At 46.0% G+C, this 26,414-nt stretch overlaps 1 protein-coding gene and 1 long non-coding RNA gene across 2 annotated transcripts in view; both read left to right on the forward strand.

Moving 5' to 3' along the window:
* LOC144098024 (uncharacterized) overlaps positions 1 to 26,414 on the forward strand; it is a 187,155-nt gene that overhangs the window by 13,328 nt on the left and 147,413 nt on the right. Inside the window, exon 6 of the mRNA XM_077630595.1 lies at positions 9,406 to 9,492. Within this exon, the coding sequence (XP_077486721.1) occupies positions 9,406 to 9,492 (87 nt within the window). The remainder of the gene's footprint in view (positions 1 to 9,405; positions 9,493 to 26,414) is intronic.
* On the forward strand, positions 13,289 to 21,462 carry LOC144097423 (uncharacterized). The gene is made up of 4 exons (XR_013307013.1): positions 13,289 to 13,624; positions 14,220 to 14,288; positions 18,997 to 19,136; positions 20,586 to 21,462. It is a non-coding gene; the product is annotated as an uncharacterized LOC144097423 (long non-coding RNA).

Consider the following 26,414-nt stretch of genomic DNA (forward strand, 5'->3'; position numbering starts at 1 on the left):
CGCCAACTGAGAACCAGAAATGTGCAATATTTCGCTTAAACCTTTCCTCGTAGCAGTGCCGCTCTTTTTCTTGCGGCATGGCGTCTTGTATTACACAGTTCTGTGCCTGTTCTCACTTTTTCCCCTCCACTCTTTCACTGCCTCCTCTTTTCAGCCACCTGTGCCACCTCCTTTGCACCCGTCGAAGTGGCTTGGTGATTAGGCACTCGACTATTGAGCCGGAGTACCTGAATTCGAACCCGACCGCGGTAGCGGCGTTGTGATGGATGGATGTGCTGAGGTGGTGGTAGTAAAAACTTAATTTGACAGAGGTGTTTGGGGCACAGAGACTCTGGGGCCTCCGCACGACTCCATTACGCTCAAATGTTTATGTTCCTATGGGCCTTTACGTCGGCAGCCCCGTCCGTGGCGATCTTCTGCCGGACCGGGTGTTCAGAGCGTAGCAGAGTCTCCCAGTCCTCCCTCCTGGTTAGGTATTCCAGGCCAAGCAGGAGAGGATCCACCGGGCATTGGAATAGAATGTCGCCGAGGGTGCTGATGGGGTGGATACTAAGTGTGCAAGAGAGGCTGGTTAGGATTTGGTGGTAGCGAGACCTAGTATAAGGGGATGGGAGGGTTCGCGTCTGGAGGCGGCGCCGTAGGGTTTAGTGGTAATTAACAAGTGACAGGTGTTGGAACGGATAGAGCTGCCTCTCGGCTCAGTGAGCCTGAGTCAGCTCATTGTTTGTGTGCATGCGCTCCCGGGAGAATTCCGAAGAGGGGGCCGCCTTTTCTGGGTGTAGGAGACCTCGGGCTAAGCTATCGGCGGCCTCGTTGCCGGTGTTCCCCGAGTGCGCAGGCACTCAGAGCAGCTCCACGTGGCGGGGCGGGTTTGCACCGTGCGAAGTCAGTATGCAAATAGCAGGGATGTGAAATCACCCAGGCGCGAAATTTATTAGTGCAGTTTTCGAATCTGTGAGAAAATAACAGGCTTTCATGTGGGCAATCGCAAAGGCGATAGCTGCCTCCTCAGCCTCCTCAGCCAACCGACGGGAGAAGGAAAGTAGCAAGGGACTGAACGGTATGGGCCACCACGGCTGCCGCCGTCTCCTCGCTCAAGCATGCGGCGTACACCAACACGGCATTCTCCTCGGAGCCGTAATATTTGCGGAGAGCCGTCTCCTTGGCTCGGCGGCGTGGCCCGTGGTGATGTGAATGGGTGTGTCTCGAAAGTGGTTGGACGAGGAGGTCGGAGTGGATATGGCGTGGGACGGAAAGGAGTGTGGAGTCGTGAGCCGGGATGTGAATGCCGAGAGTGTTGAGGATGTGGCGTCCTGTGGTAGTGTGTGTTCATCGGATATACTGGGTCTGTCTATGGGCCTTCACAAGCTCCCCAACAAAATTGTGAAGACCCAGCTGGAGTAGTTTTTCTGCGGAAGTGTTGAGGGGTAAGTGGAGGGCCGTCTTGAATGCGGTGCAATGCACCGCTTCGAAGGTGGAGATCCCCTCACCCCCAAGTCTAAGGTTCGGGAGGTGGTGGTAAAAACTTTAATGAACACAGGATAGTTTAGGACACGCAGGTCCTTGGGCCCCGGCACGGCCCCACTGCACTCAAACGTTTATGTCCCGGAGGCTCATGACGCTGCCAGAGGTTCAGGAGTGTGTGTTGAAATCGGTTGAGGGTAAAGGCGCGAATAAGACGACATAGGTCGTGCTCCTTCAGACCCCTATGGTGGCCCGAAACTCATAGGATGAGGTGCGAGATCGCGTGTTAAGTTACGTTATGGTAAGGTTGTTTCTACCGTTTTTTTGAATACGAAGGCTCAGCACCCGAGGAGTGTCAACCTAAGGGACAGGGCGAGGATCCAGAGCAATGGTTATGGGCGTGGTGAGACATTTACAGGTGATGGGACGGAGGATGAGGACCTCGGACTTCTGTGGGGAGCCTGAGAGTTCGATGCTTCGGACGTGTTCTTGTGTGAATGTGGCGGCAGTTTGTAGTGTGTCCTCTATGCCGCCGTCACTTCCGTGGGTGGTCCACAGTGTGACGTCATCGACATTGAGGGTGTGTAGGAGACGTGGTGTTGTTGTGATGTGTGGTATTGCTATCATGGTGGCGTTGAAGAGAAAAGGAGAGAGGACGGAGCCCTGAGGGGTACCGACTATTCTGAGGGAGTAAGGAGGTGATGTATGTGGGCCGAAGTGGACCTCAGCTGTGCGGTTGGTTAGAAAAGCTGCGGTGTTGGTGTACATACGTACACCTATATGAAGCCAGGAGAGGGCCGTCATGATTGCCTGATGGTCAACGCGATCAGTGGTTATAGATAAATCCAAATCCAGGACGGCCTTTGAGTGGCCTGCAATGGCCAGGTGAAAGATATCGTTTGTGAGCTGCAGTATGGCATCCTGCGCGGATGAATATGCAGTGAAGCCCACTATGCAGTGCACACAGAGGTTGTTGTCGGTCGTGTGTTTATTAAGTCTCGCCAGCACGAGGTGCTAGAAAAGTTTCCGGAGACACGAAGTGAGAGAGATTGGGTGGAGGTTGGCTAGTGTGAGTGGTTTGTTTTTGGTTTGGGAATAAATATAACTTTGGCGTCACGCCAAGACTGGGGGAAGGTGCCCTCCGCCCAGCATTCCGTAATCGTGGTTTCAGCACCGAGTTTGAGATTTTGTCAATAGCAGGAGCAGAGGAGGTGCGGGGAGCCAAGAGGGCCGTTCTCACTTCTACTGCCGTAATCTGGGCATCGAGGGTTGAGTTTGGTTGGCCTATTCAGAGAAGGGCGTCCAATTTGCCAGGCTTTCTATGCGTTTGCTTGAGGTTGTCCAAGATGGCATTTGGGGATAAGTCGGTGTTGTGCATGAGCCGTGCTACATGCTTCTGTGTAGCTATTTTAGACTGCGTGGGTTCGATGAGATGTCGGAGGAGTTGCCAGCCTGGCTTGCTAGACAGCCTACCGGCCATAGTGTCAAAGACTTGTCAACCGCTGGAGCAGCAGAGCTCCTCTGCAAGTTCGTTTACCTGCAGCGCGGGAAGCCGCTTTTTTTCCGCCTGTAGTTAAGTTTGTTCTTGTCCTCTGTTGTTTCAATATGTTGGGTGTGTGTGGCGACATCGGTCATGAGTGAAATCACCCATTGGTAAATGGAGGCAGTTGAGGTGTTCATTCGCAGCAAACGGATGGCATCCCAATTTGTTAGATTCTGTGCATTTATTTCGGTGTTCGTTAAACGGGACAGCGACGGAGATCATGTAGTGGTCGCTGTGTTTGGTTTTTAAGTGTTTCAGGTGTGATGTGGATGCACGTTAAAGATCCTCAGGTGGTCGAAATTTTTCCAGTACCCTCCACTACTGCACCTCTTTCTCTTTGTTTCAATTCCACTTTGCTCCTTCCTTCACGGCACTGTCGATGTGTACACGAACACGTGGGACAGATACTGCGCCATTTTCTTCCCTAAAAATAACGAACTTCTCGCTGGTGCTTGTCGTGCGCTTCGCCTCGATGACCCAAGATTATCTAGTAATAGTTTTTTTTTGCAAGAGCTGTAAAGCCTGGTGGACGAGCTCACTGTTGGCATTGAAAAAAGCAGTGAAAAACATTCGCGCTGTGTGTCTAGCTTGATTCCAAATATAACGAGAGGCGTTTTATGAAGTAGGCGAGTTAAGGAGGAAGTCGCGTTATATCCGTGCGCATACCGCTGTACAGCCTTCGACCGGCGCCAGTATCGCGAGCCTCTCCAGTAATGCATGTGAGCGTGTTGCTGCAATAGCCGCAGCTCTTACGCGCTGGTTTGCTTGAGCGGGTGGAGGAGCAAACATGTCAAGTCATAGGCTGGTTCTGCCTTTGAAGAAAATTCTCACAATTAAATAATCAAATTCCCATCACTCTATCAATCGTACTTACGACAACGCACACAATTTCGTCAATTAATAAAGAGAATATGGCTCTAAATAAACTATTCCACGAAGCATGCTCAGATCCGCTTTTATTCGCGAAATCGCGAGAACTAAGTACCTTTATCATATTTTGTCAGGAGTGCGAAAATGGCGTCAACCTGTCCATTATATTCACTCACTATCTGTTCTCTGGCTTTTCTTGGAATAATCAAAAAAATATTTTGAAATGTGGTTCTTGTGCTATTTCATGGCGCCATAATGTTTCACTCTTGCATTATTTTTATCGTCTAGTGAATCGAGGCTGTTATTAAAGAGTAATCGAGTAAATGCTGTCAATGTAACTTGCCACTAAATGCTTCTAACTGACGGTAATAACGCTTTGCCGTTGAAAAAGAAATTTGGGGCTAGAAATCGTCAGTGTCAATATCTTCGGTGCATCCTCGCATTGGATTACGACAATGTGCTTTTTACGACAGTCTGCTGCGCCTGTGTTAGGTGCCAAATATATGGCTAGAGGAAGAAGCGCGAAAACACGGGAAAACGCAGCTAACAGGACAGGCGCCCACCAAACTATCAGCAATTTATTGGGAGCGACGACCAGGATTTAAAATGCAAGCCAGGACCCTTAGCGAAAAATAATACGTTTGGAATATACTTCGCGATATTTATAGCGTATTTTAAACGTATTTTTTATTCATGAATGCACTAAATATATGCCAGAAATAAGTTCCTGAAATTTTATGTTTGGTATTCGAAATACATACTTAAAAATTGCCAAAAATACGTCACACAAAGCATGCTATGAGCACGTTTCAAATACATGAAAAATTATGAAGGCGGTTTTAGCATCTGGTCAATATATTAAAAAGTGTACTGTCGTAAATATGAATTAATGGATTTGAAGTATACGTCACTTAAAGCATGTTTCGAACACGTTTCAAACGCGCGAAAAAATATGAATGCAATTTTAGCATCTGCTGAATATAATAAAAGTGCACTTTGGTAAATATGAAGTTAATTCGTCTCAAATATACTTCAATTTTAACAAAGAGATGGAAGGAATTTTAACAAGTCCTTTTAAACATATTTCAAGCACACTTTTAGCAGCCGTAAAAAATCTAGCGCTCGATATCGCGTTTCGGGAAATGTCCTTTGCATGTTGGCCGCATTTTTATGGAGGAAAAATGCTAAGGCGCTCGTGTGCTGTGCGATGTCAGTGCACGTTAAAGATCTCCAGGTGGTCGAAATTATTCCTGAGGCCTTCAATACGGCACCTCTTTTTTCCTTTCTTCTTTCACTCCATCCTTTATCCCTTCGCTTACGGCGCGGTTCAGGTGTCCAACGATATATGAGACAGATACTGTGCCATTTCCTTTCCCGCCAAAAAAACAATTGATATTATTGTTATGTTGGCAATGCATTGAAAGTGTACTTTCGCAAATACAAAATTCGTCAAAAGTACACTTCAATTCTAAAGAATGAGCGGTCCGCGTGAACGTATTTTCGGCACACTTTAAGCTGCCGTTGAACAGTTAGTGCTCGAAATCGCGTTTCTTTAACTGCCATGTTGGCAATGCATTTAAAGTGTACTTGTGAAGTGTGAGCACCCGCCTCGCATGCGGGAGGTGCAGGGTTCGATCCCCGTGCCGCCGGGTACACACCGGTGATACAACGGGTACATGCTTTCCCCTGGCCTGATGCATGGCTTCTTTAGGGTGAAATGCTTGGAAAGTGGGTCTTTCACCCGACGTTGAGAAATCGAAAATACATTGTGCCATGGCGCTCTTTGCCCATAGATGCCCTTGCGCTAAAAAAAATTCATAATCATCATCATCAAAGTACTTTCGTAAATACGAAATTAATTTTTGCGTAGTATACTTTAACTTTAACAAATGGGTAGTCCGCGTCAGCATATGTGCAGCACACTTCAATCTGCCATGGAACAACCTAGTGCACGAAATCACGTTTCCACGATCAGTGAAAACTCGCCCTTTTCGTACATTCGTTTATGGTAACTTCTAGCGGAAAAGCAGTCACCACATATTTAAAGCAGTCACTACATATTTAAATTACGTGTGGACAGCGTGATAGGATTATACCGGCCATGGCGCCTTGCGCACCTCCGGGCCCGGACATGCCAGCGAAAAGGTCCCCGACTGGCAAGCCCGACCGGCTCCCATGGGCGCCCATGTATTTGTTGGTTGACAGTTCGACTCCTGAGCGATGCCTGACGCAAGTTACGACTAACAATTTGGTTCTAGAAAGACCGCAGATTCGACCGCGACCACTCCGACTCTGTGGGACAATTTGGGGGCCCACAGTCTTTGCGCAAAAAGCGCCTCACCGGGCAATATAATTTGTCTCCTCTCGGAGGGTATATATAAGCCAAGCCAAGTATTAGGCTTTTCGGAGCAGTTCCTGTTTGCGGACGACACTTTCCGTCGGCATTTCCTGCGTGGCGATAACTTTCACGTTCAGGTCCCGTTCCATGATCTTGATGACAACGTGGTTTCTCTGGGATTGTCCGTCTCCTTATGCTTATAACCGGTTTAGTCATTACCTCTGTTGTTGACAACATTGATCAGTATTTTCCGGTTAATCTGACTAGCACACCTTTTGTAAGCCGAGGCGAAGTGAACATATTTTTAATGTGTTAATTTTATAATTTAAGTGTATTTTTAATGCAGTGTAATGTCTTTAATGCATATTTTTAGTGTACTTATTTTATAATTTAAGTGCATTTTTAATGCAGTGTAATGTATTTAATGCATATTATTAGTGTACTTATAGTGTATTTATAGTACATTTTTAGCATACCTTTAATGTAATAATTGTATGTTTTACAACATTTTAAGGTACTTAAATGTGTATTTTTAGCAAATTTTAATGTATTGGTTGTGTATTTCCAGTATAATGTTAATGCATAATAAGTATGCTAAATGGACAGAAATTGCATTTTTGATGGATTTGTAACAATGTACAAAAATAATACTCCAAGAAGGCATTCGTATGGCAATTTAAACATAGGGAGAAAAAATGCTATATAAATACGAAATTAAGAAATGTGTTCGAAATGAATTTTTAGCAAAGCCTTTTTTCGCTAAGGGATGTGATACCAGAAAGCTATTAACAGCACACCATGCGAAGAAATATTCATATCAAAACACCATCCATCAATAGACTATCAAATGTTTGCCACGTGTGCAGCAAGACTTCAACAGGCAGCAGAGTCGGTGAGCCGAAAACGAGACCAGTGAATAACTACAAAACAAAGAAAACGGGCTAAATTAAAAGCGCGAGCCAGAGCAGTGTCAAAAACGAAATGTGATGTCAATAGTCAAAGTTAACAATAACAAAAATGTACAACAAAGTAAAAGGTAAAACATAACTCAAACAAAACATTTCTATCAAGGATAATGCGTAAGCTGAATCAGAACTGTGCACTAATAACAACAAATACAACAGTTTTCACCGATACGATAACAAATAACGGAAAGACGAAGTAGATGGCACGAAATAATATTAACTGGTTTTTGATGAAAGAAAATGGCGCAGTATCTAACATATATTGTTGGACACCTCAACCGCGTCGTAAGGGAAGAGATAAAGGAGGGAGTGAAAGAATAAGGAAAGGAGTGGAGGGCTCCGTCCATAGCGAGACACTATAAGACAGCGCGCTGCGGCCGCGGCGAAGGTGGAGCGCGTGGCTGCAGCTGCTGCGAGTCACGTGGTACGTCACATGATTACTAGTGCAGCTCCACTCCTGTTCAAGGCATTCATGCACACATGGCGAAATCGGCGCTGGTAGGCTAGTGAACCTTTCACTTTAAAACCGGGTCGCCCACCTTGTACGGTGGGCAGGTTGCAACCTGCCCATTGGTGTTGGGAGCCTGCCTACTTGGCAGGTGGCAGTGGAATTAAGTCAAATAAATTCACTGGCACTGCCCCCTGCCCACGCTGACACTGCACTTCAGCTCATCGACCGAGACACCAGGAGCAGCAATCTGTGAACAGTGTCAGACGTACGGCGTACATGCTGCTCTCGGCCTGACCAAATTTGCCAGCACTGAAATGCTTCTCGGGCTAGGAATATATAACACCCTAGATAAACTGCTTGAGGCCCACTTCACATCACAGATTGAAAGGCTCTCTCGTACTGAAACTGGGAGACATACTGAGCAAGCTCAACATTAATCCTGTAATGCAATCGGAAGACCAAACGCCACTTCCGGACATCTTCCGCATTCAACGAATTGTCAAACCAATACCCAAGAATATTCTTCGTGGCAGACACGATGGGAGAAGAACTATGAGAGCTGATGCTTTCAAACTCGAGTACAACTGCAACGCCAATGCTCTCTACGTAGATGAAGCTAAGCAAACCTGTAACAAATTCACAGTATGGGAAGTGATCGAGGAAAGAAGACTGATTAACATTGCAGTGGTTAAAGCAGCCTCAGTTGTAGAAGCCGAAGAAGCTGCCTTGGCACAAGCCATCACGAATCCATTGACGCATACCGTCTTAAGTGACTCCATGCGGGCCATTACGAGTTCATGTAAAGGCGCTGTCGGCAAGACTGCAGCCCGCATTTTAAGGGGTTGCACTCCACAACATTCATTGAGTTTGTATGGGTTCCAGCTCATTCTGGGAATCCAGAGAACGAGGAGGCAGATCGTATAGCGCGAGGTCTGACGAACCGGGAGATCAGCTTCACAGACTCTGACCCCCGGGGTGAAGCAATGACCAAGTACCATAACATAATGAACTATTATAAAGGTAGACGACAGATTAATCCACCTCTTCATGGGGACCAAAGCAAAGCACTGGCAACAATGCTAAGAATGATCCAGACTCGATCCATTCTAAGCCCCCACAGGTAAATTTACTAATGCAGGGCTATACTATTACGAACGAGAAGTATAATCTTGCATTACTAAATTGCCAGCAAATGGCAACCCAAGATCATATGTTATGGGGATGTGCGCTCAAGCCTACAACTCCTATGCTCCTGCCAGCTCCCTCCGAAGAAAGCTGGAATCAACTGCTGCTGACGTAGGAGAAGACAATACAGGAGCCACTTGTTAACTGAACCTTGGAGGTCAGCCCTCTATGGGGGACACGTTGGTGTACAGTTGCCCACGATCTACAAATCGTTGGCAATAAAGTTGTTTCTCTCTCAGCCTCTCGACGAACTATATGGACGAAAATGGAAAAAAAGTCGTTTTTCAGGAAAGAATCTCTAATGTTATCGCGTGAATTCGGAAGGGTAGGTTAAGCATTGCTTATGGTTGTCACCGCCTATAGTCATCGTGAGATTTGTTGTCTCAAGAGAAGCGCGGGAAGGTAGTGAAATAATTTGAAACTGCATATACTAATGTTCGAAAATGAAGCAACTAGATGCATTAGTGAACACAATATTGTTCTTCCCATTCACGCTGCATTCTTTCCTGTTTTGGTTTTATGCAAATAATATGTACTTCTATTATGATGTATGCCAACATTAATAACAGCACATTTTTCTGTCCGGCAGGATGCAAGGAAGCTTTAGTGAGGGACGTCAGCAAGTACAACCTCCAAGGTCGGGCCAGCCTCCCCGCCATTACGGAATTCTTGGACAGTGAGTCACAAAGGTGCACTCGTTGAGAACGGTCGAACTGTATGCGGGCAACAAATGGGACAAACGATCTGTTTTACTCCATGTGACTGAAAACACCAGAAAAGGCACAAAGTAACAAACCTAACAAAGTCATAAGCTAATCAGTCTTTAAAAGAAGCCAGTGGTGGCTCTAAAGTAAAGCGTGTGTTTTATGAAGCACCGAGTGACTTTTGCTCTTCACAGATACAAGTATATAGACATGCACAAAGCCTTTCAGCCCGTTCACAAGTTGTGTTCCTTTTTTCCATCTCGTCGTCCGGCTCATGAGAGGAAATGGCAGCGAAAATACCGGTGGATGTGCTCCCAGGAACAGCATGTGTGCGGATCTTCTTTCTGGCAGCTATTTTGCTTGTTTGTCCTAGTAATTTCTCTTCGTGTTGCTCGGTGTCGTTGCCTGCTTAACTCGCAGCTTTCAACCCGTCGGCTGCCCTGAAGGCTAACTGCCTAACGTTACTAACGCTGACTACCGGTTTAGTATTCTCGTTGCAAACGAGCAACTGACAGCACAGTTAAAAAAAGATGCTGGGCTCCAACAGGCCTCCTACATATGTCATGAATGAGGCCGCATGTCTAGTGGGTTGCTTTGTTCAATTACCTGCGAACCAGCGTCTGACGGAACGCCGTCCGGTCAGGTAGTAGCATGGTTTAAAAAGAATGGTTGAAATTTAAATTGTAAGTTGACGTTTCGGAACCCCTACGGGTTCTTTGTTCACAATGGAGAACCCGCCGAGTTTAAGTAGCATAAGAAGCTTTGAAAAGTGAAAGTAATTATTTTCCGTAAGCCGGGTGAAGATTCTCCTTAGTCTTGCTGATAGTGTTTGACGTTAACTGTATGATCAATGATTCCAGGTGCAGCCGTGGTGAGAGGCTTCTTTCGGTATCAACGATCTCTACGTCATCACAAGCGATTTCATGGCCTTTCTAAGCGTGTTTTGCCATATGCGGCGTTTGACGCGGCCCGGTTCCTGGCGACATCATTGCGATGTTTTTTTTTACCTGAATTGGCAAATTCCTCGTCTCAACGTTGTAGATGGAGTGGCAGTCATCACAAGGTATCTTATATACAATACCCGGAAACTTTAAACTGTGCAAAGCATCTTTCACATTAGCAAGAGGCCCGCCCAATTAGCTGGTACGCACGTGGGCAGTATGCACATTGTGCTATTTGAAGACAGGTGCGAAGGCTTCGCTTATGACTCGGATGTACGGAATGGCGTCGCATTTTGGACGAGATTACGGTGTTGGATTTTGTGTGGGTTGCGGCTGCGAATGCTTTTTAAACTTACGGATCGCCTTTCAATAAACGTTTCGTGTATTCCACGTCGTATCCGCTGTAACGGAAGGCAAAGAGGAGGGAGTGAAAGAAAGGAAGAAAGAGGTACCGTAGTGGAGCGCTCCGGAATAAATTCGTAGAAGTGGGGATCTTTAACGTGCACTGACACCGCACAGAAAACGGGCGTCGTCTGTACGTTTCGCCTCCATCGAATCGCTACCGCCGTGGTCGGGTGCGAACCCGTGTACTCCGGATCAGTAGCTGAGCGCGCTAACCACGGAGCCAGAGCGGCGGGTCTATCGGTGTATTCCATGACACATTTAAGAGTGCTCTCCGTGAGCAGGGTGCTGTCAGAATAATGTATATTGAGCGCTCAGAAGGCACTGCTTTTCTGAATACTGCAGGAATCAGCCTTCTAATCCATATTTCGCTGGTATGCCTGCTCGATGGCACGACAGACGCTGTATATGGACCTGAACAGGCTTGCATGTGCCTGAAATGTCCGCACATTGGTCCCATTCATGTGCAAATAAAGAGTGATTAACGAGCGCGAAATTAAATGAAGAGTGTTAGCTAAGATGTGTCCATCTATGCTTTCGACAATTCGAATACTAACGAGTATATCCCAAAAAGACGATTCATTTGGCAGCACCCACATCGCACTGCGACCAATGGCTCACCAGCCATGACCCTCCGAAGGCCACCCCTAATACGATTTCTAGGACCAAAGGTAGTCGGTACGAACCCCTCACACATTCCTAGCTTCAACCCAACTTCTTTGTGCGCCGAATCAAGCCGATTCGTTTGCCACCACTGCGAAACCTGTGCGCTAAACGGGTGGACCACAATTTTGTCACTAATGGCTACCCCTACCGGCACAAGTCTGCACACGCTCAGACGAAACATATATAGCGGAACGCGAGCATAGGGGTAAACTGGCTGCCGTGGTGTCCCGACAACTGCGCACGCGCGGTCACGTGATGGGGGGGGGCACATTTTGCTGACGTGAGAGTTCCGGCCGCCGTCTTGAAATCTCGGACGGACAAGGAACGTTCGAATGCGAGTTGTTAGAGCTAACGCTCTCAAAATCGCCGCCCCTCCTCGTACAAACAGGAATAGTGCGCCCGGTCGTACGCTCGAGCTGTCGGACTAGGCTTCGCTGCTCAGAAGAGCGAGATCGTGATCGTGATGGGCGAGATTAATCCAGAGAACGCATAAATGCCGCCCGAAGCGAGCTCCGAATGCGACAGCAGCGACAGACGCGGCCGTTCGTCAACCCGGCGCATCGAATCGCCAGCCATAGACTCGGGCGCCTATGCATACAGCTGTGAATCCCTTGCCGGAGCACGACTTTCCAGTGAAGCAGGCATGTAACTGTAAATGATTATGCCACTGTGCCCCTGAAACGGCGTTGATACGAATGTTATCCAGGAATGCGGGAAAAGGCTTATTCTACACTCTAAACACCGTAACCTATAACTTAAATTTTGGACGTGAGTAACTTTTGTCGCAAAGGTTCCAATGGATGTTTTTTATGATTTCATTATGTGTTCTCTATTTTTGTGGTGCCCAAAGGTGACAACGGCCAAAAGTCAAGTTTCAAAGGTTACGATGAAAAAATTGCCAAGTAACCTTTGCGCAGTAAGCTTTGAGCAGCACGGTAACCTATACGCGTCGACAAGCCAGGAGATATACACATAGAGAAGACGTATGTTGCTTTATGTGCGGGAATGTGCTTTTCTGATACATTGGGGCTGCTGTTCCGACCGCAAGGTAGATGCTTTAATATGCCGGAGACATCAACGTACGCTATCACATGAGCCCGATACTACTGTTTTGGGTCGCAGTCACATTGAATCACGCGTTGTCAGATAATCTGTCTTTACTGTTACCAAAGGAGGCTGCGAATTCAATGCAAATGCAGTATTTTGTGGCTGAATATGAGAGAACACATCTTAAATGTTCAATTCCTGTCCATGAGGTTTGCAAAGAAACCCAACGTGTACTTCCCTAAACATGTTCTGTTCCGGTTTTATTGCGCGAACAAGCGTTAATAAACAAATATTTCAAATCACATGTAAATCCTCGATGCCTGAGATAGAGCCTATTTCCTATCTTCCTCGAACTGATACGTGCTAACAACGGTCGAAATTAATGGTCAAAAAGCAGACATACGGAAGGGCAGCGCCTGGGAAGGCGACAGCGTACGTAACCGTATTTGCGGGCTGACGAGTGCGCAATTCGACTTCCCTTCTTGGGGCTCTCTTTATACGCTTCTAATGTATCATTCCAGGTGGCAAATATATATCACAAATCAAAGCGTAATGCGCCCACGGTACGAACAGCGGCGCCCAAGAAACGAGTAATTGGCAAAGAACTACTCACAATATTACATGACGGCCGCTCCAGTATGCGTGAGGCGCATGCGCAGACGGCCGGCGCTTCACCCAATGAAAAGCGAGCTCCTGCTTCATGCTTGGCATTGTTGCACGCCGGCAAGTCTAGACAACGGGAAGGCGCGGACGTTGCAGCGTTGCGGAGGCTGCTTTGTTCTTCAAACTAGACTTGTAACCATTCGTCAACCATGCCGTCTTTTGGTGTCGTTTCTTAAGTGGTTTGTTTCGGGCGCACAGCGTCAGTAATGCCGCTAAGCAGCAGGAACTTGTGGAGTGCTTACACTGAGCGGCAGCTGCAACGAACCTCACTGTGACTGTAGAAGAAACGTCGGCGTGTGCTCGGCAGACGGTTCCGCACGCTGCGCTATTCGTTACGACTGCTGCAATCACGTTCCAGGGATTCATGGAAGAATAACGGAATGGGGTGAGTGGCCTTTTTTTTTACCATGTGCACAATAACGACTTGCGAAGTCATTTATTTCATACTTGTTAAAGCGCGTATTTTCTCTGTTTTCCAGAACAGCTTCATTTGTAAGGCTCGTTGAGTGCACTTCGAAGCAAAATCTGGTTCAGTAGTTTGAGTGCCTTAGACATCTATTGCGCGATGTTTCCTGTCAATAAGTTCGGTTATCCAGAATATTGGTTTTAGACTATTGTTGCAGTATGTCATTGGGGTCATCAGGTGCGATAATACGGGGGTAATCTAGCGCTAATTTTTGATCGTTTGCATGCGTGTACACGTTATTGAATACCTACAAAAGAGCACGCTTGAAACGCACGGCGGTACTTTTGAGTCTGAATGCTGGGACATTGCACATCGTTTCAGTGATTAACGATTGATTGGTGCGCTATAAGATTTTAGCGATACAACTGGGCTCATAAAAAGTAATATTGGAAGTGTGGCGCCACCGAACTTTATGCAACATGTCCTGCTGAGTATTCAGTGCGGTACAGACGGTGGAAATTTCGTTTTCTTGCCAAATGATTCTGTTGCGCGTTTTACTTCGTATTTTATCTAGATGGCCCAGAGCAAGACAGTGGAGTTGCTGAAGTGCCGCAGCATATTCCGCAGCCTAGTTGTTTCCAAGGTTAGTGGGCTTAAGAAACATATTTGCAAGTTCTGCCTACAAGTTCTTGCTGTTTTTTGTGATACCGTTTTTCCTTGTTGGCTGATGCGCGCTTTTATGTGCAATTGTGCTTGGTTTAAGACATGTTTTTTGTATTCATGAAAGTGGACGCTTGCAGAGTGGGGCTGAGGTACGATATTCAACGGGACTTCTAGACCTTGTTTATTAATCTCTGTACTGCACGCTCTTGGAGCTTCATTCCGCCTCGGGTTACAATATTTGTGCGGCTGTTGACAACCTATGTAGGCGTTGTCAGGGTGGAACCAGCGGAACACAGACGCAGGACAAGAAAAGGAGGTACACACACCACACCGCTGGACTTGCAACTGATTTATTTCGAAGAAATAAATCGGCTGAATTTGCGTCGCTTTGAAGAAGAAGTTCGGAAGAGTGATCAAGACGTCCTGCGGGTGTTCTTCAACGCTAAAACTCATAAGCCTGGTTATCCGTTCAGGGCCATCGTTACAGAAGAAGGCTCTTGGCAAAAAGTGGTCTCCAACTACCTCAAGGTTTCCTTCGATGGTCTGGTGCCGACGGCTCCCTTTAGGGTGAAGAGCTCACTGAACCTGGTGGAGTGCCTCTGTTCCGGTTTTCCCGGTGCCAATGCAGCCTTCTCTTTGGACATTGAGGACTTTTTTTACTCTGTTCCGCATGTTTAACTCTTCTGTGCTGTACGCGAATTAATTGAAAAAACGGGGACAATTTCCTTCCAGAACAAGTGTGGCATATCTCTGGAATCTTTCCTTGAGCTGTTGAAGGTGTATTTAAATTCGACAATTGTTCAATATGACAGCAAGTACGTGGTGCAAAACCGAGGTATCTGCATTGGCTCGTGTGTAGCGCCATTTCTGTGCGAAATTTTTTTAGCAAAAATTGACTCGATTCTACAGGATTCCATTCAAGACACACGTGTTATTAGGGTTTTCAGATATGTGGACGATTTTCTAGTCATTTTAAAATTAAACGAAACTGACAAGCTCACTCTTGTGGCAGACCAGCTTTTAAATGTTTTTAGCGCATGCTGTAACAACTTGGCTTTTACCAAAGAGATTCCATCTGACAAGACCATTAGGTTCCTCGATTTAGAATTGACTTTTTTACCCGATGGGCACGTGTGTTGGAAATATTCGCCCAGGATTAAAAAGTCGCTTTTGCCATATGAATCGGCGCATTCGAAGCTGGTGAAGCGCAGCATCGCAAATTTGTGTTTTTCGAACGCTCTCAAGAAAAGTTGCCCACATGTCATGCAGCAAAGTCTGGCCGAGAAGGTCGCGCGGTTGTCAGATTCTGGGTTTCCCTCGTCGGTTTTGCTTGCAGTGGCTGAATCACTGGGGAATAAGATGAAGAAACTGTCGGCTAAGTCTGCTAGTCCATCGCAAGAGAACAGGAAGAAGATTGAAGTGCTTCCTTACTGCCACAAGACGTCGCATGGTCTAAAAAAAGTGGCACAAAAATTCGGTGTCACTGCGGTTTTTTCTGCCCCCCGGAAACTATCTGGTTTGTGCGCCCGTATGTCTGGTGGTCCGCAGAAAAAGGGGACCTGTAAAACCAAGCACCAGACGAGGTTCACTTCGTGTGAAGTAGGGGTGGTATATTACATCCCATTGTCCTGTGGGAAAACCTACATCGGGCAAACCGGAGGGTGCATCAATGAACGTCTCAGGCAGCGCCGAACAACGTTCAATTCAGGCACTGGCAGCAATTTAGCCTTGCATGTTAAGGTATGCGAGGGACGTTCTCCTTTGCTTCACCGCACGAGCATTATCGGTCGGGGGAGAACAAGACGAGAGCGTGAGATTCTTGAAGCGTTTCTAATCAGGAAAAACAAGGAAAAGTGTGTCAGCGATCCCTCGGTTTTTATCACGGATAAAGAATATAACTTTCTTTTATCTTAATATAGTTGTTCCCTTCATCCAGAGTGTGCGCTTGCGCAGGGAATCCTTTAAATGTGGTGGTTTTCTTCGAAATAAATCAGTTGCAAGTCCAGCGGTGTGGTGTGTGTACCTCCTTTTCTTGTCCTGCGTCTGTGTTCCGCTGGTTCCACCCTGACAACATTATGAACCAACTAGCCCAGCAATTTACGCTCCTGAACTATGTAGGCGTAGCCCATGTTTTACGCAATGCGTTAGCTAGTGTACTTGACGGATTCGTTAGAGCCGCTGGGGTCCTGCACTGAGGACACCACCTTCCTGTGTATCCCCCCTCTCCTTTCTCTTATCGAGAATAAACGTTTTTCCACGCCGCTGCACAAGGCACAGTATGCAGCGACCACGAAATAAGTGGTGATCCGTCAAAGGCATGAGGGACGTCTCTTCCTATTCCTGCCCACACTCTGCCTTTAAATCTCTTTACTACAGTTCGATACGGAACCGCATGCGTGGCTGTTTAATTTATGGCGGCAGCAGAGTTATCACAGCATTACTCCGCATCTCTCTGCAAATTCAAGGTTTACGAGAAAAAAAGTTAACCGGTTGCAGAGGAGCGAGTCAGAAGTTGTCGTCCCAGCCGCCAAACGAGAGTCTTTTAATACACGGTCACCTGGAAGTTTGCGGGCGCGGTAATTTATGGCTCTGGAAAGCGCACCGCGTGACAGACCGAATGTCCCTGAAACGGGTGGCGACGGCTGGGAGCGCGGACGGAGCGTTGCGTGCTGTGCCGATTGTGTTTGCTTTCGTTGGATTTCGGTTGCCGTTGTTGTGTGTTTGTGTATCAAGCGAAAATGCGTCGCGTCTTCCTAGAATTTACGCGGTGCTCGAGAGTAAAGAATCTCGTGGGCACCGGCGTGCTATTAGTTCTTCGCTTTTAAAGAAATCCTTCTCATTGGCTCCAACAAGCGCATTACCGATTGGTCACCAAAAGGGTCCCCGAAATCCTGGGCAATCGTATTTCAAAGGGGTTTTGGAGCAAAGTAGAAGAGGAACGGCGACCGTCTGAGGTGCTGCTCGGGACCTCTGCTCGGAAGATGTTGCGTACTATGACTTACTGCTTTGTTGTTTGATTTATATCAGTTCGTTCAATTTAACTAATGTTCGGCCTCATCTTTAATAAATTAAATTAACTAATGCCGTCCATCGGCCACCTTCCTCGATGCGGTGGAGCCGCCGTGCTGCCGCGGACGAACGTTTCGTTACAATATAATAGCATTTACTGAAAGCACTAGTGTTGGCTTGTTGGCTCGTGAACCATGCATCCAGATGAGTTCGAGAGACGTATAGTGATGTCTCCGGAGGTGTCAACGTGGGCAAACTCTCACGTCTCGTAACTTTCGGCACTATTTCAATTTAGGCAATCTAAGCACGTTCTGAGTTTTAATCGGAATTTACTGAGCAGAAGATTTGTAGTCGCCTGTTCTTATTTTCATTGTAAGAAAAGCAACAAGAAACACTAAGCAGGCTCGTGATATCGTTAAAGGAAACCGGCATATTTCTGCATTATAGTGGTAAAAACAAAACGTAAAATACAGAAAAGCTAAAGCTATATATAAAAGCGATACGGAACTGATGCTTTTGTCCTCTTTGGCAGAAACATGCATATACGCAGTGAAAATATTTCTTCGTATCAACTATCAGCGAACATATACGCCGTCGGTTCTATACCAAAGGTGCTACGCAGCTGTATGGCTTCGTGTTACCAAGCGCTCCTGGACACTTGAAGCCGTGTAGACGTTTGAAGACCCAGAGCGATCTGCCTTCACTCTTTCATTGAACGTTGACAGTATACTCAGGAACCCGCCATCCTTCTACTTTTTGCCTAAAACAAAACTGCAAAGAGAAAAGCTGCGAGCAGAAAACAACCAGCATCGTATGTCTTTGGCATCTAAAAGAGGCGCTTCTACTCTGTGGCAAGCTTGGGCCGAACCAAGTAGTATCAGTTATCAGCGAGCACACGCCGTCAGTTAAACCGAAGCCGCTTCGCAGATGTTCAGCCTCGCGTTACCGAGCGCTTATGGACATTGGAAGCCTCGTTGCGAACCCTGGAGAAGCGCTTCGAAAGCGGGTATCATTTCACCATCCGTCTGCGTATATTTCAAACTCTAAAGTTCAAATACACAAGAGCTAAAAGCGAAACACAGAAAAGCAGTCAGCAGCGCATATATTTTCTTTTGCGAATTAGCGTAAGTGTTGTGGGAAGATTGGGGCGCATCAGCTGGCACAAGTTGAGCGAGCACACTCCGTACGCTCTCGGTTCCACCACAGGTGGTCGGCCTCTGTGTTTTCTGCGTTTTTGCCGTGTGGACTGCATTCTTCTGCTATATAGGCCAAACAGCTATGTCCATACTTTCAGCCTTTGTCTCTGGTGTCAGGATCTCAATTTCTGATGTGCTTGTGTTTGAACACAATTGGACCTTGGGAAGGAAAGATTTTCATCACTCTTCTGGTCTTGGCAAATGTGAGTTATTCACAGCGAGTGAATGCATTTTTATTTATGAAGGCACCACATAATGTTGTCATAAAATCTGAATTCCTTTTGTATCCCTGGCCATTGTATATACTTATGCAAGAGATGACTGTTTGTCTGCTATTACAAAATGTCATTATGAGTCAGCTTTGTTATAATGCCGATGGTTTTGGAATGTTTCATTCCTAATGTTGCTTACTGAAAGCAAAAAAGAACTTGAGTGTATTATTGCAGGTTTTCATTGAGTAAAGCTTGGTTTGTTTCCTTTTAGGAAATCGGAGACTGGCTCCTTGCAAGCATGCCAGAATTCTCTGAGTGTGTTCAACGCATCCTGCGAAGGAAAGCTCTTTCGGACAGGCCACAAAAAAAGCTGTCACGGCAGTTTCGGGTGGAACTGGCATTGTTCCTGAAGTAAGTTTTTCTTGTTTGTTCCGTTTAATGTCGTACACTTTGCTGATATACCGAGTATTTCAGCGAACACTTTCAATATATCATTGAAAAACATTTGGAACACAAAAAAGTATCGAAAGATATGGTCAATTGACAAATCGACGCGTTGAAGGCAATTATAATGGATTACTTTTTTACTTCAGTGACTAGGTCTCTGAGAAACCTGTCAAGGTTTGCACTGTAGTCGGATGGCTGTGTTGGGGTAAATGATAAGAAGTAATTTTTCTTTAATAATAAAGATAATTTCCGGCACGGACTCTCACTCTTAGTGAGTATAATTTATTCTCAAAACGTTCCTCTGGTCACATAGGCAATAACTGAGCCTCACTAATTAGCCTATATTGGAGCGGTCAGTGGTGGTGTCGCATCAGTTTTCGAAGCAACGAAACACTGATTTAATGAGCAATAAGCTCGGTGGGAACGTGACCCCCGTTATTGCGTGTTACAATAACAATGGCATCCATCCGAACAATATTTGCTATTTAGCAATGTCATGTGCATTCTTTTGCTTTGCTACTTAGTGCAAAGAATACGACACTAATAGCTAACTACGTGGCTGTTATATTTGTGCGAACCAGCAAAAGAAGATGCATGATATAATCCAACATATTAGATGAAATGTAGTGCTGTAGTCACTGCAACCAGGCATCAGCAGACACTGCATTTCCACCTATTGTTTCGCACATTTGTCGCGTTCAGTTTAGGTTTTGTGCGGAAAGAAGCTCTGAGTAACTTTGCGATTGCCATGATGATCCCCTGCCCCAGTAATTCTTGCTACAAATTATTTTAAGTGAACATTGCAAGAATATAAGAACTGAGCATTGCCATATACCCTGCTGCAGTGAATAGCAGGCAGCTGATTAAAAAATTACAATTTGTGAAGAAATGAGGTCTTGTTATGTACGTTAAAACATTAGTGAATTTATTGAAAACCCAATTAAATTGCACTCAGATTTCCTTGCATGAGGAAAAAGAAATTTTATTTCTGTTAATAATACTGACAACTGCTTTCAATTCTATGAAGTTTTATTCAAGAATGCTTGCTTTGATTGACTGATTTTCACTTCCTTCTAACGAATTTTTTCCAGCTGTGCATTGAAGTGGAACTCCGATTTAAGCGGAGCATTGGAGGTATAGAAGGAAAAGTCAAAGCAGTAGCTCAAGTATTTTCTTCCTAAGAAGGACGCAGATGCACATTTTTTGCCATTGGAAATCATTTACAAGGCCATTCCATGCACGCATTCATCAATGAATTTTGTGAAATATTTCTTACTCATTCATCTAACCGTTTCTTTCGCATCGTGGGTTTTCATGATAAGAAACTTTTTTTTAATGTGATCAAATCCTCATATATTAATTCTGATTCATATATAAATGGTTGCTCACTGGCTCTAATTTACCATTCCACAGATCCCACTGCCGGAAGTTGCAAGTGATTGCACCTCATGTATATACCTGTGCTGAACACACTTGCGTTTACGCTGATATTGTAAAGAAGTGATCTCGATCAGCAGCGGCAACCTAGAGCGTGCCCTCATCTTCTGCCTGGTGACGTATTACATAAAATCCTCGACTATCCGCCGGAATTTTCCGCCATACTCGACCTGCCGCTGAAGATTGCCCTGCCAGACACTGTAGTGCCACGTTGACTACTGGCGAACCGTCTTAAGAGCCTTTCCATGCTCTTGAAAAAGTCTAATTTGTTCTAATTTTCTGGAAAGAAATGTTTTTCAATTGTTCACTTTCTAATATCTTGAAGTATGTTTTCTAGAGATAAATTCAGCAAGTTTTTTAAAATTGCAGTACACAAGTTCATGTACTTATGCGAGTGTTGTCAGGCTTATAGCTCTGTAAAATGTTAGGAATTATTGGTCATGTCATTGTGCTTCTTTGTTAATAAAGTGACTGGAGGAGCCATGAAGAAATTTCGTTTTCATGAAGGAATTCATGAAGGGATTCGCCGATGTTACGCACCTCTGAAAGCTCTTAGGTACATGTATGTATGTGAGTTTTTTTGTTATGATGTTTAAATCGATTGATTGTTGTTTAGGTTTGTATGTGGCCGCAAGATCTGAAAGAACTCGTGTTATCTGCACTGCTTGTATCTCCTTTCTTGATTTCTTATTGTAGTCATTTTAATCTTTCTTTTAAGAAGTGTGATAAAATATATGATCACAATACTGCCTTCTTTGATATTTTTACCATTTATATTCTGCCTGTTTTATCCCTTACACAATGTGAATTTGAATTGGCACTCGGTCTTGAATAATTGGGCTTTTATTTTTTTCGTTTTTGTACTATAATTACAGTACCTATTTTTATTTAAATTGCAATAAGAGTGATATATGCTGTTGACAAGCTCTTTTTGAAGCGAGTCTTGATCTGTGCTTGCTTTATTGAGTTGCTTGTTCAACGGGGTTCTGTTTGGCGTGACAACAGTAATAGTGTAATACTGGCCTAGATTTCAGTGCCTTGCAGGCTCATTTATTGCGATATTTTTTTGCGAAAAGTTTGCAAAAATGGTGCCTTGAACATACCTGCATCTGTTATATTCTTAGTTTTTTATAATGTAGAAAATATTTGGGAAGTATTGTTGTTTTGTATAAGCTCTAGTCTTGAAGATATTGGAGTCAGTGAACAACTTGACTGTCATATACCGATGTTTGTCATTTTTCTCCTTTCTAAACTATTCTCTTGTTTGGCACATTTTTATTTCATTCAAATCGAAATCCAGCAGAGCTCTGTACTTCATCACCTTCAGCAAGTTGCAAGGATATTTTTGCCGTTTTTAGGCCAGCCATTGTGGCGGACAAAGGTCACACATTTTGTAGCATGTAACCTATGCCTAGCTCAATGATGTATACGTTTGTAAAGGTTACAGCGCTAAAAAAGTTGCATAACCTATGCATAAAAAGAAGTAACATTTACCATTTGTAACTTTTACAAAGGTTAAAAGTGGAAAGGTTACATTGTGTAACCTTTAAATTATAGGTACACTTCAATGTTAAATTGTGCACATTTACAAAGGTTACCCAGAGGTTACCCTGTTTAGAGTGTAGCTCGAGTCCGAATCAGGGCTAAAAAATTGAAAATTGAGAATTGGTTTAGAGGATGGAAAATGACGCAGCAACTGTCTCGCATACCTTGGTGGAGACCTGAATCGCACCGTAATAGAAGTTATAATGAGTGAAGTGAAAAAAGAAAGGAAGAAAGAGGTGCCGTAGTAGAGGGCTCCGGAACTATTTCTACCACCTGGGGACCTTTGGTTAGGGCGCTCGACTACTTAGCCGGAGTTCCCGGGTTCGAAGCCGACCACTGTGGCTGCGTTTTTATGGAGAAAAACCGCTAAGGCGCCCGTGTGCTGTGCGATGTCAGTCCACCCCCGACCTCACGATCTCCAAAAACACCGCACAATGTCACTGGACCAACACGCAGATCTACCTAGGCAGCGACCACTACATCATTTAAACAACCTTCGCACTGAAGTCAATCACCCTCTCTGTAAAACGGCAACCAACAATCACAGAGTGGGATACATTTAGGAATCTCCGAAAGGAATCTCCTGCTGAGATAAAAGACCTTTCATGATTGCTGTTGACGCTCTCGAAGGACGTCGGAAGCGCCACATCTCATGTCCCGAGAAATCAGGAAAAGGAAATCGTGGACAGCAGAGTTCTTCACATGTGTGGAGCACACTCCAGTGTGCAGAAAAGATGACTCAAGAACGAACACAACAGACCTTGGAACACAGCTCTTGGAACCAGAAGACACTAAAGACTTGCAACAACGTAACGTCACCCGCATTGTTCACAACTTAGATGTGGACGACAGCACCCTGATCCAACACTTAAAAGAGAGGTATCTTACAGGTTCTTAAGCCAGGAAAAACACTTCAATTGGCGAACTTCCGTCCCATCTCACTCACCTTATACCTAGGAAAACTCTTCGAACACTTTATTCTCGGCCGTCTCCAAACCCATATGCAGGAACAGGACCTCTTGCCCCATACGATGCTTGGATTCAGAAGCAACCTATCCACGCAGGACGTGATGCTTTAAATCTCGGAAGAAATTCTACAACAAAGACGACAACCGCACTAGAGCACTACTAGCCCTAGACCTCGCAAAAGCGCTTGACAACGTCCAGCACGAAGCCATTCTAAACGCCCTATCTGACTGAGGCGAAAGAACTACAACACGTGCTTATGTAACCGCCTATCTCAGTAATTGGCCAGAAAATTATAGCGCATCCCACACCTATCCCATTCCTTCTATGCAGATGACATCACCCTGTGGACGACCATGGGAAATGTCGGCGAAGTGGAGGAAACCCTCCAAGCGGGATCGGGCGCGGTAGACGAGTGTGCGTCCTGTATAGGCCTTGCATGCTCGCCGACCTAATCCAAATCCTGCTGCTCCACCCGACCGTGGACCGTAACAAAAACGAGAACCCCTCTATAAAGTGAAGGTCGACGGCCTCTCAGTACCGGTGGTACCGAAACTCCGCCTTCTGGGAATGTTCATCCAAAGCAACAGCCTCAATACCCAGACCGTCTCCAAACTCGCGGTCATGACGCAACAAACCATCAGGCTAACAAAAAGAATTCCAAACAAGCAAAGAGGCACGGAAGAACACGACCTCAGGTGGTTAGTGCAACCATTTGTGATTAGCAGAATTGTACAGTCACTCTCCTATCTTCACCTCACAACGACAGAAACGGACAGATTAAACTCGCTAATAAGACAGGCCTATAAATCGGCCCTAAATCTCCAACAAGGCACCTCAAACAACCGACTTCTCCTTATGGGGTCCACAACACGCTACAAGAACGGACTGAAGCCCACCCCACAGCACAGTTGGATAGATTACCCTCCACAAACACGGGCAGACACATTGTAGCCGCATTTAAGAATCAACCAACGGGTCCCCCCCCAGCATTCCTAAACAGCATTCCTAAACAAATGAAGGAAAAGCTAATCGTTCACCCACTAACCAAGAACATGCACCCAACCCCAAATCGCGAAAGACGCGAAGCACGCGCCAAAGACTGGCATAAAAAAAACGCGGATAACGAAGACGTTCTCTACGTAGACACGGCAGAATATCCATGCAGCCCAGCCTACTAACTAAGCGTGATGTCACACGACCTCAAACAAGGCTTCGGGCTCAATTAGGGCAACCACCTCCCTCGAAGCGCAAGAGGCGGCTATAAATCTTCCGCTGCCCCACTCATAATGAGCGACTCCAAAAACGGCAATCAGGAATTTCGCAAAGGCACAGATCCATTCTGCAGCCTACAAAATTCTCCAATCAAGCCCTCACGATCCCAGACCATTTCATCTAGTGTGGGTGCCAGCCCACGCAGGCAACCCCGGAAACCAGGAGTCGCACTCTACTGCTCGAGCGTACGTCAACCGGGCAGGCCAAACAGTAGAGAGGGATAGCGCGCGGGACAGACTAAACACCTACAATGAAATCACGCTACACTATAGAGAGGAAAGGCTCACATATCCGCCACCACACCACACCCTCACGAAGGAACAACAGACTATATGGAGGCAACTGCAGTCCAGAACGTTTGCTTCACCGGACTATCTGGCACTAATACACAGGGTCAGTGCAAGCCCGAATGCTCTCTTTGTGGGGGTCTGTCACGGATCTCTCCGGAGAACACTCGGGCCGAAAGAATGGACTAGGCGACGGGTGTACCCACACAAACGCACATTTAATACACCCTACGTGACAGACACTACAACACAAAACTAACAAAACTAACAAAACACACAAAGGCTATAAATACACACGACCCGGGCACACTGCTACCAGCGCCTACTACCACAGATCTACTATTAGCGGTCGGCGTTCGGGCTCACGGTTGGTTCGGTGCAGCTGCGGCATTGTATGGATCCAGTATCCGGCGTCGAGGCGGCGTTCGGCGTGCTTGGGCTGGCGTTGCTGGCTGCGTCGCTGGCTGCGTCGTATAAGCTCCCGGTCCAAGTGCCCGTATAGGTGATGCTGGTGTTGGCGTTTGGGGCACCACCCGGATGGGTGGCGACAGCGCTGGAGACACCCCTGGCCGTAGCAAGTGGTAGCGTCCTCCGTTGACTCTCCAGAACGGGCTCAGGCACTGCAGGAAGTCCACGATGCGAAGCCGTAGAACGCGAGCTCACCGGAGAAGTCGCCGGCGTTGCTCTCTTCCAGCCGATGCGTCCCTGACCAGGCGGAGCCTCCGCTTCTCTGCTGTTCCCCCCGTGCCTCGCTCTCCCTCGCCCTTCTATAGCCTTGGCGTTAGTCCACGTAAGCCTTGTCGTCTTCTTCTTCTCCTTCTCTTCTCCACCAATCATCTCTCGCCACCTCACCGAACACTTCTCCACCAATCTTCTCTCTCCACCTCACCGAATGCTTCTTCTTCATCTTTATTCTTCGGTTAATCCACGTCGTCTTCTTCACACCTCTTTGCTTTAAAATTTAATTTAGGCTCCTTAATATACGTTAGAAGGGCCACTCTCTCAAGAGTTTTTTCATGGAAAACTGCTCACGTCATCCTCATCATAAAGCCATCCAGCCAACCGACTATCTTCTGTGGCGATTCTGGACCCAGCACACACCATACCGCAGATGTCCAGCACACACCAAACGCACACCACTACACAGCACACCAAATTGCGTTTTCAGAACACTAACACACCACTTCCGTTGTCCGTACAGAGTCCTTAATAGGCATGCTGGTGTCCACAACACACTCCCTTGTATAATCACATAACACCAACAAGAGCAACAACAACAACAGCACGATAAATCTCAGAGATACATTACAACAGCAACAACAACAAGATACATCCCAGATATACCTAGAAGTGTTCAGTAAGCTCTATCTGCATACTAGTCGAATTTGCAACATATGACCTCCGTTTTGCGTGCCCGATCCGAAAACGTCTCCCCTTGATTTGGAGTAGATCTGTCATCGTATGTCTTCATTCATATTGTGCTTCATTAGTACCTCATTCCCTCCTGCATTTTTCTTCCCACTGTACGTGGGCACCTCGGAAATCTCACCTGTCTCCTCGGCCACTACCGCACATGCTACCTTGGGGGCGTACCGTACGGGACCCCTTTCTTCGTATTTGTTCAACATATTTACATGGAAAACGTTCTTAGTGTCATCTATCACTAACTCATAATCCATGTCCTTTTTCTTCTGCGTCACAAGGTACGGGCCCTTCCTTTGCATCAGTAACT

This window comes from Amblyomma americanum, chromosome 7 (genome assembly GCF_052857255.1).
Source record: "Amblyomma americanum isolate KBUSLIRL-KWMA chromosome 7, ASM5285725v1, whole genome shotgun sequence".
In the NCBI taxonomy this organism is placed as follows: domain Eukaryota; kingdom Metazoa; phylum Arthropoda; class Arachnida; order Ixodida; family Ixodidae; genus Amblyomma; species Amblyomma americanum.